The sequence below is a fragment of the Ciconia boyciana genome, chromosome 16, assembly GCF_034638445.1.
Source record: "Ciconia boyciana chromosome 16, ASM3463844v1, whole genome shotgun sequence".
Lineage (NCBI taxonomy): Eukaryota > Metazoa > Chordata > Aves > Ciconiiformes > Ciconiidae > Ciconia > Ciconia boyciana.
Genome location: NC_132949.1, coordinates 11770510 through 11783223, shown reverse-complemented (window position 1 = coordinate 11783223; position 12714 = coordinate 11770510). Strand labels below are relative to the sequence as shown.

At 47.4% G+C, this 12714-nt stretch overlaps 1 protein-coding gene across 3 annotated transcripts; it reads left to right on the top strand.

Moving 5' to 3' along the window:
* Positions 1–6193, top strand: TVP23C (trans-golgi network vesicle protein 23 homolog C). 3 transcript variants are annotated; one of them, XR_012045403.1, is made up of 8 exons: positions 563–646; positions 876–958; positions 1837–1981; positions 2476–2565; positions 3394–3525; positions 3614–3742; positions 4747–4872; positions 5047–6193. XR_012045403.1 is itself a non-coding variant. In XM_072881285.1 (7 exons), exons 1-7 carry the CDS (start codon positions 65–67, stop codon positions 4777–4779), a joined length of 624 nt encoding a protein of 207 aa, XP_072737386.1. In that variant the 5' UTR covers positions 1–64; the 3' UTR covers positions 4780–6193. The 3 variants fall into 3 exon arrangements, 2 of the variants coding, with proteins under 2 accessions (XP_072737386.1, XP_072737385.1); XM_072881285.1 differs by lacking the exon at positions 563–646 and adding an exon at positions 1–76 and having other exon boundaries at positions 4747–6193; XM_072881284.1 differs by having other exon boundaries at positions 4747–6193.
* Positions 6194–12714: the final 6521 nt, after the last annotated feature.

The following is a 12714-nucleotide window of genomic DNA, read 5'->3' as shown; positions in this document are numbered from 1 at the left end:
GCGTGCCGGGATTGGCCCGCGGCGGTGACGCGGCGCGGCAGGCGGAAGTGAGGGGGCTCCGACCATGCTGGGGCAGGTGAGGCGGCTGCCGCCGGGAGGGGCCGGGGTCGGGGGGCCGGGAGCGGGGCCGGGGCCGCGGCCGCGGTGGCGGCTGAGGCAGCGTCCGGGCACGGGGGGTGCGAGATAGATAACCGCTTTCTGCTGTCATAGGCCTGCAGGCCCCGGGGGTGCGCTGCCAGCGCGCCGGGGACCCGGAACGCCGCAGACCCCGCTCGGAATCGATTACAAACCTGGGGAAGGGGGCAGTTTGATGTTCTGTAGTGCCGCTCTTAGATATGCCGGCTGAAAGCCGTTGAGGCAGGGCTAGGCTCAAGGAAAAGGGTTTGTGGGTGAGGGCACTCGGCGTGTCTGGTGCTGTTGGTGTCCCGTTCCTGCAGGGCCTGCAACGGAGATGTGCTCCCTCTATAAAAATAATCAGTTCTGATTCTGTCACCAGTATATTCACTAAAATGCAGGAGGATGTGAACCTGTTGCCTGACATAGGGATAGCTTTTGTACAATAAGTCCTCTAAGAGGAATGAAGAATAAAGGACGTAGACTAGGCTGTGAGCTGCCTGCGGGCAGAAAGGAGCCTTGGACTCATGCTGTGAGTTTACGTAGGTTTCACGAAGCACAGATCAAAACGTAGAATAGAACGGAATGCAATCACTGTATTTTTTTCTTTTGTATGTGATTAAATCTCCACGTTCTTCCCAAATTCATTTTAATCTTAAGGTGCCATCATAATATTCTGGGTAATCAAAACTGTCCTTGCTTGAAGTTGAAAACAGATTCTTTTGTCTGGTATAACTCTTTGCATCTGTTCCCCGCTTTAGGACAGCAATGATGACATTGAGGATGTGTCTCTCTTTGATGCAGATGATGATGTATCCAGGAGATCAAAAAAGTCAAAAATAAGGTCAGTGGCCATAGAGAGAGTTTCTAGATTACTTCTAGGCAGAAGCCTGGTGAAGGAAGGACTGCCATATTACATCAAAATATGTAATGGCAAATACCTTCTTTATTTGGTTAGAGGTAATGGAGAGTAACTGCTAGATAACTGAGAGTGCCAGTTTCGGAAGCTCAGCTGGAATTTGTAGATCTGTGCCTTCGTGCCTGTGGGTGCCCTCACATTTAATATGTGTTCGTCTTTCTGTGTGTAAGGGATGTACACTGATACAATGACTCTGTGTAATGGGAGGTTCTCACCGTGTTGAGTGCTGGTCCTGGGCTAGTCCGTTATCTCTCCCCCAGCCTTCGTTCTCGAGTATGTTTGGTGCTGCCCTGCTGTCTGCCATGTCCTCGCGTAGTTGTTTCAGCCTCCTCCTTCCTCCTTCTGCCCAAGCTCCTGCCACAGAGCAGTGTCCATACACAGGTGCTGTGGTGACCCCGGCTCTGTACTGCACGTTTCTGACCTGGAAACTGCAGACACTGGAAAGAAGGGCAAGTCTGCTGTGTTGAGAAATGTGATCTTTCCTTCAGAGGTATTTCCTGTCAGAACTTTTTAAAATTCACCCCATAAAATTGAATTTACATTGAATACTAGGTAAAACTCCCTGTCATCTTCCACCCCAAATTCTGTCTGGGATGTCACTGCATGTAGAATGCATCTCCCTTATGATGAGCTTCTAGTCAGTTTATTTCCCATATTTTCAGCAGTCGTTGCACACTGGGTTCATGTTACAATGCTGATTCTTATCCTGTGAGTTGGCAGGAGATCGCCTTGGCAATGTCATTTCTCTGAAGTTGCTTCAGTCTTGTCTGAAAGAGCTGTGACTGTACTGTACTTCATTCCAGGCATCCAGTGGCATCATTTTTCCACTTATTCTTCCGAGTCAGTGCGATAGTTGTCTATCTGCTCTGTGAGCTCTTAACTAGCAGCTTTATTGCCTGCATGGTGACAATTATCCTCCTCTTGTCGTGTGACTTTTGGGCTGTAAAGGTAAGCTCCTTTTATGCTTTTTGTTATTTTTGTCTTACTATGTAAGAATAATTGAAGAGAATTATATTTGTGTCACAAAAAAAGTAACTTCTTTGTGCCTTTCCAACAAAATGATTCCCAAGATACCCTAAAGTACTGTGATATATTGCAAAGTGTTAATGAAATAACAACTCTTAAATCTCTGTGTACCTGACTTCTTTTTGAAAATCAAATGGAGAACGTATATTAGACTTTCTTTTAAGGTAGCACAGGCTTCGTTATCAGCTCACTTTCGAATCACCAGAAATACACCTCACTTTATATTATTACAGTAATTTGTTACTGTACTGGACATCAGAAAATAGATTGTTGTGAACAGAAGAGCCACGTAATCTTGTTTTCCCAAATGCGAGGCAAATGAGCAATATTGAAAATAGCAACCCAAACAGCTGAACTTTGGCAAGCGGTTTCTTTTAGCAGAAGATAGAAAGCTCATTGCTTTTCTTCTATTTCAGAATGTCACAGGGCGCCTGATGGTTGGCCTTCGCTGGTGGAACCAGGTGGATGATGATGGTAGAAGTCACTGGGTATTTGAAGCCAGGAAGGTAAATTTCTTTCTTTTTTCTTTTTTTTTTTTCCCTTTTAATTGTTTCTGTTCTATGAAACCCCTATTGATTGGCAGTTATGCTTGTGATGGTAGATTGCAAAATGTAGACATGTTACTTCCAACCACAGATCTGTAACCACAGGCTTGTTTCATATAGGCTGCTGAATGAGCTTTTTGATTGTTGAATTATTTAAAAATTCTCATAATGTAAGTAACCTAAAAGTTCTGCATAAAATGCAGTAAAGGTTCCCATGTCACGTCAGTAACCTATTATACGTCAGTTAACTATTATAGGAAGAAGTGAGTGCTTGCTTGGGATCTTCTGCTCTGTAAAGACTTCATAAAATCAATAGTGGGGTGTGAATCAGACCTCTGTGTGTGTAAAGAAAAAATTACCCTACTTTGATGCCTAAGGGTATCAATACTTAGTTCTGCCAGTGATAGGATTTGTGAAATTCTGGTTGTCTGTGCAGTGATTTGGAGGTAGAAAACATTACCCATCTGGCTGTTTCTAAGCTTCCTAACGGAACCATGCAGTAAATGTCATGTTTCCCAAACTTGACCTTTTAGCCCCGAGCATTCCAAGAGGATTTGATGCTGCTACCTCCGTGTTTCTGATAGAAAAATGACAAAAGGGTCCCTTAAATAGAAACATCTTCTGTTGCAGAAAGATCTTTTTGTGATGTAGAAATTGATCTTGAAAGCACCCAGTACTGTTGTGTGGAGGCAAAAAACAGGGGGCTTGTAGATTCTGAACTGCTTTTAATGACAATGTGATCTATACAATGGAGCGGCCTGTTAATCTCCATTTCCTTTCTGTTTCTAGGTATCAGCGCAGGGGAGTAAAACCTCATCAGAAGCAGAGTCCCGAATTTTCTGGTTAGGTCTAATTACCTGTCCTATGATCTGGGTGATATTTGCTTTTAGCGCTCTCTTTTCTTTCAAAGTGAAATGGCTGGTGAGTTGATTCCCTCAATTCAGTAATAGATCTTGCACGTTACAAGTAAGGCAGTGTAAATTAGTGACTTTATTTTTCTGTGTCTTAGGCAGTGGTTATGATGGGAGTGGTGCTTCAGGGAGCCAACCTTTATGGTTATATCAGGTGTAAAGTTGGCAGTAGAAAGAACTTGACAAGCATGGCGACCAACTATCTTGGAAAGCAGTTCTTGCGGCAGGTAAGATTTCCAGGGTTTTGGAAACCCTCCAGTCATATTTCTGTCCATAAATTTCCTTCCTGCCTAGGCAGGAAAGGAAAGACTGAAAAAGTTGTTACTTAGAGTTCCGCAGTGGGACCCTTTGCACCTTACTTCCTTGTGAATTTGAGCGCCCTTAGTTAAGTCACAGAGTAACTTGCTAATTATTGGCATTAAGTTCCATTTGCAGTGTCTCGTGAGCTCGTATTATTTGCTGGTGCCATGGACAAGTGCCATAGAAGTTACTGGAATATGGCTGGTATATTGGAAATAAGGAACACAGTGAAAGTGGTCACAGAGTGAGATAGCTTTTGATAAACTCTGCTGCTCTTGGATAACGCATTGCTAAATTACTCCTTTCATTGCACTGCTTCCTCTTCAGGTTGTGCTAGCCACAAACCCATGCATCTGGAGGGATGTTGCATTGGTCCTTGTGCTTCAATGCACAGCTGCAGCGTGCATAGCTCTTGGCTGAAAGGGCTGCCGCTGGCTTTTATGTTCTTTCTCACTCCCAACCAGCTCTTCAACAGGTCCCAACAGGTCCTTTTCTGCCCCAGCGCTGGGTTTTCCTCCTTCCATAGGTCCCTGCAGCAGTACGCACAACCGTCCCCTGTTCCACTTCTAGGCTGTCATTTTACTTATGCTTTTACTGGGTTTCCTGACTGTGGCTGGCTGTATTACACAGACAACTCTGGGGACAGGTGTTTTGGCTGCCCCAGGTTCACAAATGTTTGCTGGAGGTATTGTCATTAGTGTGGTCAGAAGCTCAAACATTGATAAACCTTTCTTGGCAATCTGTGCTGGGATTGTCCTCTGCTGTAGCTTGATTTGCTTCTGAATGCTTTTACCACTGCAGTGGTTAACCAAAGGCCCAGACCAGTTTCAGTCTCTGGCAGAAATTAATGTCTTGCCTCAGAATCATGACAGAGAGTCACATAGTTCTCCTGTACTCCTTTTCTTCTTTTTTTCTTTTTTGCCTTCTGCAGACTGTGGCTAAAGAGGACCAAACTGCATCCTGAGTATGGTGGAAGCCTCAGGCCACACCGGATTCACAGTAGTGAACAACAGAGAATGTTGCTCTGACCATGAGATTTGGGAGCTGCGTACGTGAGGTGTGAATTAAAAGAAGTAAATAAATTGTGCAAGACTTCAGGTTAACACTCCTAGCAACTTAAATTCAATTTTCCACTAGCAGTTTGTGTTTAATTCCTTTCTTTAGTTTGATTAATTAAAATTAATTCGCCTAAACTTTAAATTAAAAAATATCCTAAGTGGCTCTCCTACAGGTTTAGAACTACTGGATGAATTAAGAGAAAATTGCTGGACATCCTTCTTCAGAAAAACCATGCACAAGCCGAGCCTTCCATTATCCGAGAACTCCCCCAACTCCTCCAGCAGTTGGTGCCTGAAATAGTTTCAGTTGTGGACGTGGCTGCGTTTTGTTCTTGGAGGTCATTGCTGCTTCTGTTATGAAGTTTAGATAGCGCTCTTTTGGCTCCGCATCTCTCTCATTCTGCGATTCGAATGGCGCTGAGGTGGTTGCAGTGAAGGACATCTAAAGGAAATGTTACTGTTGGCTTAGTGGGAAAATTATTGAAGTCTCGTGGAAACTGCAGAAAGTGACTTCTGAGCAGCTCTGGTCTTTTATTTATCTGAAGCATTCTTGGATGCCTCAGTAACATCTTAAACCCCTGGATTTATGGGAAGTCCCTCTTCTACCTGTAGGCCTGCGTCTATATGGAGAGCGTAGCAAGAGTAAACCAGTTCAGGAGGGAGGTTGCAGGCACAATTTCAGAGACGGTGAATCCGAGAGCAGTCGTTGTCTGACTAACGCTGTTACAGTGATGCCATCTGGCGTCGTGTCAGCACTGCGCAGTAGCATGCGTGTGGTGCCACGGGTCTTTTTCTCTGGCCAGGAGGGTGATGCGGTCTGCAGTTTCCTCACCAGCCCCTCGGCACAGGGTCGCAGGGAACGGGACCGACAGGGGTTTACGTTTCTTGAATCCATGCAGCATACTGTCCTTAAGCCGTGCTCCCCAAGGAGTCTGTGGGCTGGAAAAAAAGCCTTTTGTAGGATCATGAAATGTTGGCTGGCAGTGCTCACTTAGATGGCAGAAAGTGGCGTGTTTTGTGTGAAAAGCTGTATGAAAAGGGTCAGTTCCTTCTTGTCATGTAATTCTGTTCAAGGCAGATTGTGCTTTCGCAGCGGCGGATATTGTAAACTTTGAATGAGGTATTTTAATTTAAGAATGTGGTTTCTTTTTGAATAATGGGTATTGTAAATTGTGGAACTGCGTTAACATGATTTCTCTCCCTGTACTGTAGCAATACTTGGGAGCTGTACATTTGTTTAACTCTTTGGATTGATACCTTCCTTTTGTAAATATGTATTTATAAAATCTTGAAATTAAAATAATGCTTTGTTTAACCAGACGAGATAGCCCTTCTATGATTGATGGCTGAGCTCTGTTTATACACTGTGTTGTTGTAATGTAGATTTAACAGGGGTTACTTATCAAGTTAAACGGTGCTGTTCAGTGAGCTCTGGCACAGTTCCTTTCACCCAGGGGTCTTGGACAGTTTTGCCTGTGCAAACGCTTTCTTTGTAAGCGTGCTGGAGTAATTATCATGCAGAGCTGAAGTAATTGTCACTCTATAAGGCTTGGCTGGAGTGGCTAAGGTCCCTGGCTCGCTCCTGGCAGGTGGCAGCATGCTACCGTAAATGCTCATGCCACCACTTAGCAGGAACTTCTAGTCCCCATTTACGTGGAAAGGATGACTTATTTCTAAGGAATGAATGTAAACAGGCAAAATGAAGTCAATCACTGAAGTAAAGGTGCTTCTGCAGCCACGCAGGGATGCGCAACTGCAGCGTCTGGCCCGTATGGCATGACAGAATGGAAATCCTTTCTGCTCCAGTCCAACAAGCCTCCAGTTTGCCGCTGCTGTCAGAGGGATGGCACTGGCTCTGGCACAGCGCCAGCCACGAGGTAGTTTTTTTAAAATGTGTTGAAAGTTTTGGACTTAATGTTTATTCTCCTGCTGCCAAAGCTCCACCCAAACTGCTGGAAAATATAGAGTGCTTTTCTGGAAGTTGCAGTTTATTTAATCAAGGACAGAGGCATTTATTAGTATGTACCTTTATATATAGCCCTCTTTGGCTTATTTTTAGCCTCTTGGCAAACATTCAGTCTTCTGGCTTCTTTAAGCTGGCATTTTATTGAGTTTCTCTGCATGCATCAGAACCAAATCTCTTATCACTGCTCCAGTTACGTGTGAGTCTCCTTTGATTTTTACTCGCTGTCTGCTGGGGTTTCCTGTGAAGCAGGAAGTGGGAGTTGCCACAGAATGGGGAAATTCTCTGAATGCTTTTTTTGACATGCCTCGGGAATCCACACTAAGCTGGCTTCTTGCGCATTAGCTGTGTAATGGTGGCCCCACCTAAGACCTCCAGGCCTGGGTGGTGGCTGAACTTTCAGGGTTTACAGAAGCAGAAATGCTCCAAGAGCAATCATAATAGAATACTATTTGCTCTGAAATAGCAAAGGAGGCTTCAGATGTTGCAAGCACAGCTGAAAGGTGGGCTTGAAATCATCCTCATTTTACAGGCAGAGCCATTTTGAGTCCTTGGAGCATAGTGTCTTGGGCCAGCGGGGAGCTTGCTTGCAGAGCTGGGGACAGAACAGGCCGTGGGGGACACTTGCTGTCTGCTTTGGGTTGTGTGAGGCCTCATCCTTCCCATGTGTCCTAGGGATGAGCTGCTCCGTTGTTCTTTGGCTGCAGCAGGGACCTGTCCTCTCCTGCTGCCACAGACCAGCCTGGGTTTGTCCTCACCCAACGTGGCATTGCGCTGTGCAGTCAGCTGGGTGCTGGAGTCCCCGGGGAAGGCGCCTGATTTCAGGGGCAGAAGCAATGCTTTTTCTGGCACCACGCTTTAACACATTGCCGTGATACATCCAGATAGTCTCAAAACACAAAAGCTGTCAGGCAGTTTTGCCCTGTCGGGCGCATCTCCCCTTCCCTCTGTGCTCCCCCCCTGCTGCGGGGGAGAACCACAGGGAAGGGCGAAGGAGGGATGCTGAGTGTGCAGAATGGGGAAATTCTCTGAATGCTTTTTTTGACATGCCTCGGGAATCCACTCTAAGCTGGCTTCTTGAGCATTAGCTGTGTAATGGTGGCCCCACCTCCTAAGACCTCCAGGCCTGGCTGCTTGGGCCCTGGGTGCTTGGAGCCTGTCTGTCTCCTCCTCCAGAGATTTCTTGGAGACTTGCCGTGCCCGGAGGGCTGCAGGGAAAGGCCTATTGTAGTTGCTTGGCAAAGGCCGTGGTCAGCCCTGCTCATATGGGACAGGACATCCCAGCTGGTATTTCCTAAACAAAAAGCTGCAGTGACGAATGGAGAGTGACCTTTGGGGAGACCAAGGGAGCGGGGATGCGTGTGAGGAGGGTGGATGTTGGCCAGGACCCAGTGCCACTTCCAGGGCTCCTGGCAGGAAAGAATTGTTTGCTTCCCTCCTGCCTTCCCATGCAAACAGCCCCAATTTGGGAGCAGGCATCCCTTCCCACCCTGCAAACCCACAGCAAAGCAAGAGCCTCCCCACTGCCCTGATAAGACAGGCGAAGGGTAGAGAGAAAGGAAATGCTATTTCTGTTTTACTGATAGCAGCGTTTTTATACCACAGAGGACACGCAGGCCCGTCATTATCTGCCTGCGTGTGCCGAAAGCAAACCACGTGTGTTGAACACGATTCCAGTTCCTTCCTATCCCCTCCGGTGCCAGCATGTGCCTTAGGGCAGCTGACGTCGGGGATGTGCTGCACTGGTTTCCGCTGCTCAGCCACAGGCTGCAGCGCTCGGCTGCTTCAATATCACTCCTGTTTCTCGGGTGGAGGCATCACCTTTGGGTACTGCTGTGGGGACAGCCTCTTCCTCAGCTCGCAGCAGGTATGTGTGCTCCCAGCTGTGTCTTGAAGCTGCAAGAATGGCTCTCTGGGTCAGACTGAACCCATCAAACCCTAAGTTTGTCTCGAGCAGTAGTTAATTCCGTGTGCCTTGCAAATACTGTATGGAAATGGCAAACTCACAGACATGCTTCCAGGAACACCTTTTGTACCTCCACGCATTTGTAGCTCCCTCTATGTCACCTGATGGATTTTGCTGCCATTAATTTGACCGATTCCTTTCTGAGCTCACGCAGACTTCTAGTATTTGCAGTGTCCTGTGGCAGAGAGCTCCACAGATTAACACTGGTCGTGGAAAGATGCTTCACATCTCGTTTGTGTGGAACCTGCCTCCAACTTAATTTGGTGCCCATCTGGTGAGGGAAGGCAAGGCCGGGGTGTTCTGTGTTCACCACCATACGTGGCAGAGAGATGCTGGGTTTTGCATTAAACATGGGGTTTGAAATCTCCAGACGGACTTAAACTACTGTTGGGATCCTCCTGGATCAGCTTGCTGAAGATCCAGAGTCTTCCCTTTCAAAAGCCACCAGCTCACGCTACAGCACCAGGAGCCATTAGCATCCTCCAGGATAGGGGTTACTGTTTGCCAGGATGTGTCCCAGCAAGGTCACAGGTTTTATTGGGGTAAAGATGTCCAGGAGGACATTGTGGCTTCATGTTCAAGAGGACCTTTGTAAGGAGACAGTTGAGCAATTGGACCTCAAGAGAAGATTTGGGACGTTGGGGAGATGAGGGATTCCTAGCTCTTCCAAATATCTTTGTTTCTTTTTTTATCCTGGCAGGGCTGAGGATGACTCAAATGCTCTGCAAGGACTGGACGGTGTTGATGCCTGGCAAGGAAAATGAGCCAGTGCGAGAGGAGCAAGCAAGCCTGGGGCTGAGACACTGTTTTTAACGCATTTACATGTTTTGGGCTAATCCCAGCTCTGTGCCTGATACTTTACTGGAGCTAGCAGTACAAGGACACACATGGTTTTCCAATGATACTCAGAAAGGCTGGCACGGGTTGTCCCCATTTCTCAAGATGGCTAACAAGGAGCAAAACCAATGCAAATGGACCGAGCCTTGCACAGTGGCTGGGCTGGGCCAGGGCTGAGCAGGCCCCTCGCAGGGCAGGAGCCAGCCCTGGGGAGGCAGTGGGGCAGCACGAGACAAGACAGGGTGTTTCTTACAGCGGACAGGCTGTGGCTGCCCAGTGTTGGCAGCATGAAGTGAACCTCAGGCTGACTCTGGGCACCCGGTCCCTGCAGCACCCTCCTCACCCCAGTGCCCCTTTTGCACTCAGAATTAGGCACCTGTTTGAGCCCAGGCACAGTTTCCACTAATCTTTATAGCAGGAGGGCTTCCTTAGAGGGGTAGGTTCCTGCAAGCCCAGGGCTTTGTGTGTCTCTGTTGCAAAGTCCTGCATGCCTGCCTGGGGTTTCAATTTTTAGTGATGCACTAGTGAGATGAAAGAGCAGGGTCTCTGCTAGGCATGGTTTATGCTGCTGACGAGCAGCATCTCCTGTGACAGGTCTGTGAGGACTGTGCATGGAGTTGGCCAAGTTCAAGGTCACGGAAAAGGGGTTCGTTCTGACTCTCCTAAAGATACGATCCTACAGCAGACTCTTAGTGTTACAGCTGTCTCCTGGGCTTTCAAAGCATAGTGAAGCATCCAATGAGCAGTTTTTATATCCGCAGGTAAAAGCAGGAGGGTTTTTCTGTGTTGCCCTGCTTCCTTTCTGTTTCCTTGGTTCATTTATAGAACTCTGCACACGTTAAGGGCCAGCAGTCAGCATGGCAGAGCAAGCCTGCAATACCCAGCTGGTGGGTACGGCTCAAATCCCAGAGGTTTCTGGAGCCCCAGAGATGGGGGGGGGGGGAGGTTGGGTTTCCCTGTAATGGAGCCTGGGAAGGGAAGCACCTTGCTTTCCTAGGGGATATTTAAAGAGGAGAAGGAGGAGACTAAAGCACAGAAAGCAGTGCAAGGTAGAAATGGGGAGCAGAGATGATTTTAGGCAGGGAAGCTTAGGGCCATAGGGTATAGGCTATGGAGCTATAGCCCTCTAAGGTCATGTCACGCTACTGAATTATCTATTGCACAGACGAACTCTATCTACTTCAAATAGCTGGGTTTGTTCATATTAAAATGGCCACTCTGGGTCATGCCAAAGGTCACTGTAACTCCAAATCCAGTTTCTGACCCTGCTTGATAATGCTGATGCTAAGGAAATGGTGATATAAAATAATAATGCCACTCTTGCGCCTCCTTAAAGTCTGGCAATCTGTGGAGCAGGATCTCAAAGGCTGTATCTGGCATCATCATTTCTAACAGCTATGAGCTTGTCTCAGGATGTAGTGGCATCCAAACCCTTGCAGGGCAATGAATTTCATACAGAAACAATGTTTTCGCAGGGAACCCCTTTGGTGACCTTCCCTTGGTACGAAAACTCCTATTTTATTCCTGTTCTTTGTTATGGATTTTTTCACAAACTATTAATTTGTAAATTATCCAAATTATCTGGCTATTAATGCCAGATCATCTCATCCTCCAGCTACTTGCTACACATTTCAAAGAGCTTTAATATTTGCCAGGTGGGACTCCCCTCGGCAAAAGCCAGGTTTGCTCAATGTAGCAAACAGTTTGCTCAATGTAGGAGTTGGATTTTCTGGTCAGTTGTTCCTCATATTTCTCCCAGAATCCTTAAAAAACCCCAAAACCCCAGTATCACACTTGCCACCTTCCACCCATCTGGCAGCAGAAGCAGTTGGTTTGTCTGGGGATTAGTGGCTTGGTGGGTTCCTCCCTGAGCCCTTTGGACTCCTCCTGGAAACCTCCTTGGCCTGCCGAGTTATTCCTCTTTGTGCTGCCAGCTTGCGCAAACCTCCTTCTATTTGGTTCATTTTAGGCGAGTTCTTTAGATTTTTTTTTCTCTTTTCAATCACAAAGCAATGTGTAAACAACTCCATAGTAACCACTGGAGTACATGAGTCATTTAGCTTTTCTGCCACAGGACATACTCACTTGCTCTTGCCTACTGTTATGTTTCCAGATTAAAGGAGGGTTTAGTTGTTGAGACGGTTACTCACAGTTTCCTACTGAGTGTACCGATGTTGAGTCTGGCTCTTCTTTGATGGTTTGTATGACTTCTCCCCTGTTAGACAGATCCTCTACCCCTGCAGGACCTTCCATGCATCTGTCCACTCTGCTGTGAGGTTTAAAACTCCATATAAGTTTCTTTTAACTAGTAGCTGGATTATATTTTGCTTTTGTTGGAGCTCTCCCTCACATCTGGACCCTGTTTCAGAAGGAATTTGAACCCTCCACCAAACCTGCCTCTGGTCTTGAGAACTTCGACACCCACTTCCCACCATCCGAGAACCCACTGGGCTGGAGGTGCCCAAACCCACCTGTGGGCAGAGGTCCCGACCCAAAACCTCACCTAAAATCTCTTCGGACGACAAAAAACCTAAACACCTTTTTGCACAGCTCTTGGGTATGTGAGCCCTTGGTTTCTCAAGTTTGAAATTGCAGGGTCGTGCCCAGAAGTTTGGTTTAATTAGGATCTGGACTGGAGAGAGGAGGGGATGGGGACTTTGCTTGGATCCTGCTCCGTCCCCAGCTCAGAGACCAGATCATTGTACGAGGGGTCTGGCCAGTAGCTGGGGCAGGAGAGCGGCACAGGTCTGGTTGCAGGTTGGGGGATCTGGCACTGACACCTGGGGTGCGGTGCCTTCATCAGGCATCACGAGCCACGCGCGGGTTGGTCCCCCAGAGCTCTTCTGCGGCTGCTATGAGCGGGACACCCCAAATCCTGCTGCTCCCAGCGGCTGCAAGAGCAACCTCAGCAGAATGGGAGGAAAATGCAAGATCTGTAACATCCCTGTGGGTTTTTTCTCTCCGTTTGTGGCGGGGTGGGGAGTGCAGCATCCCCTGGGGTGCTACCAGACTGGGCAGCCGTTAGGGGACATTAAACCAGCCTTTTCATTAGCACCTGGCCAGTGATCCCCTGGA

Bases quoted from the DNA above. Each gene is read 5' to 3' on its own strand.
- TVP23C (XM_072881284.1), top strand. From the start codon at position 578: ATGAAGAATAAAGGACGTAGACTAGGCTGTGAGCTGCCTGCGGGCAGA. The intron at 647-875 runs GTGAGTTTACGT...TCCCCGCTTTAG, and splicing joins AGGAGCCTTGGACTCATGCT to GACAGCAATGATGACATTGA. The intron at 2,566-3,393 runs GTAAATTTCTTT...TTCTGTTTCTAG, and splicing joins GGGTATTTGAAGCCAGGAAG to GTATCAGCGCAGGGGAGTAA.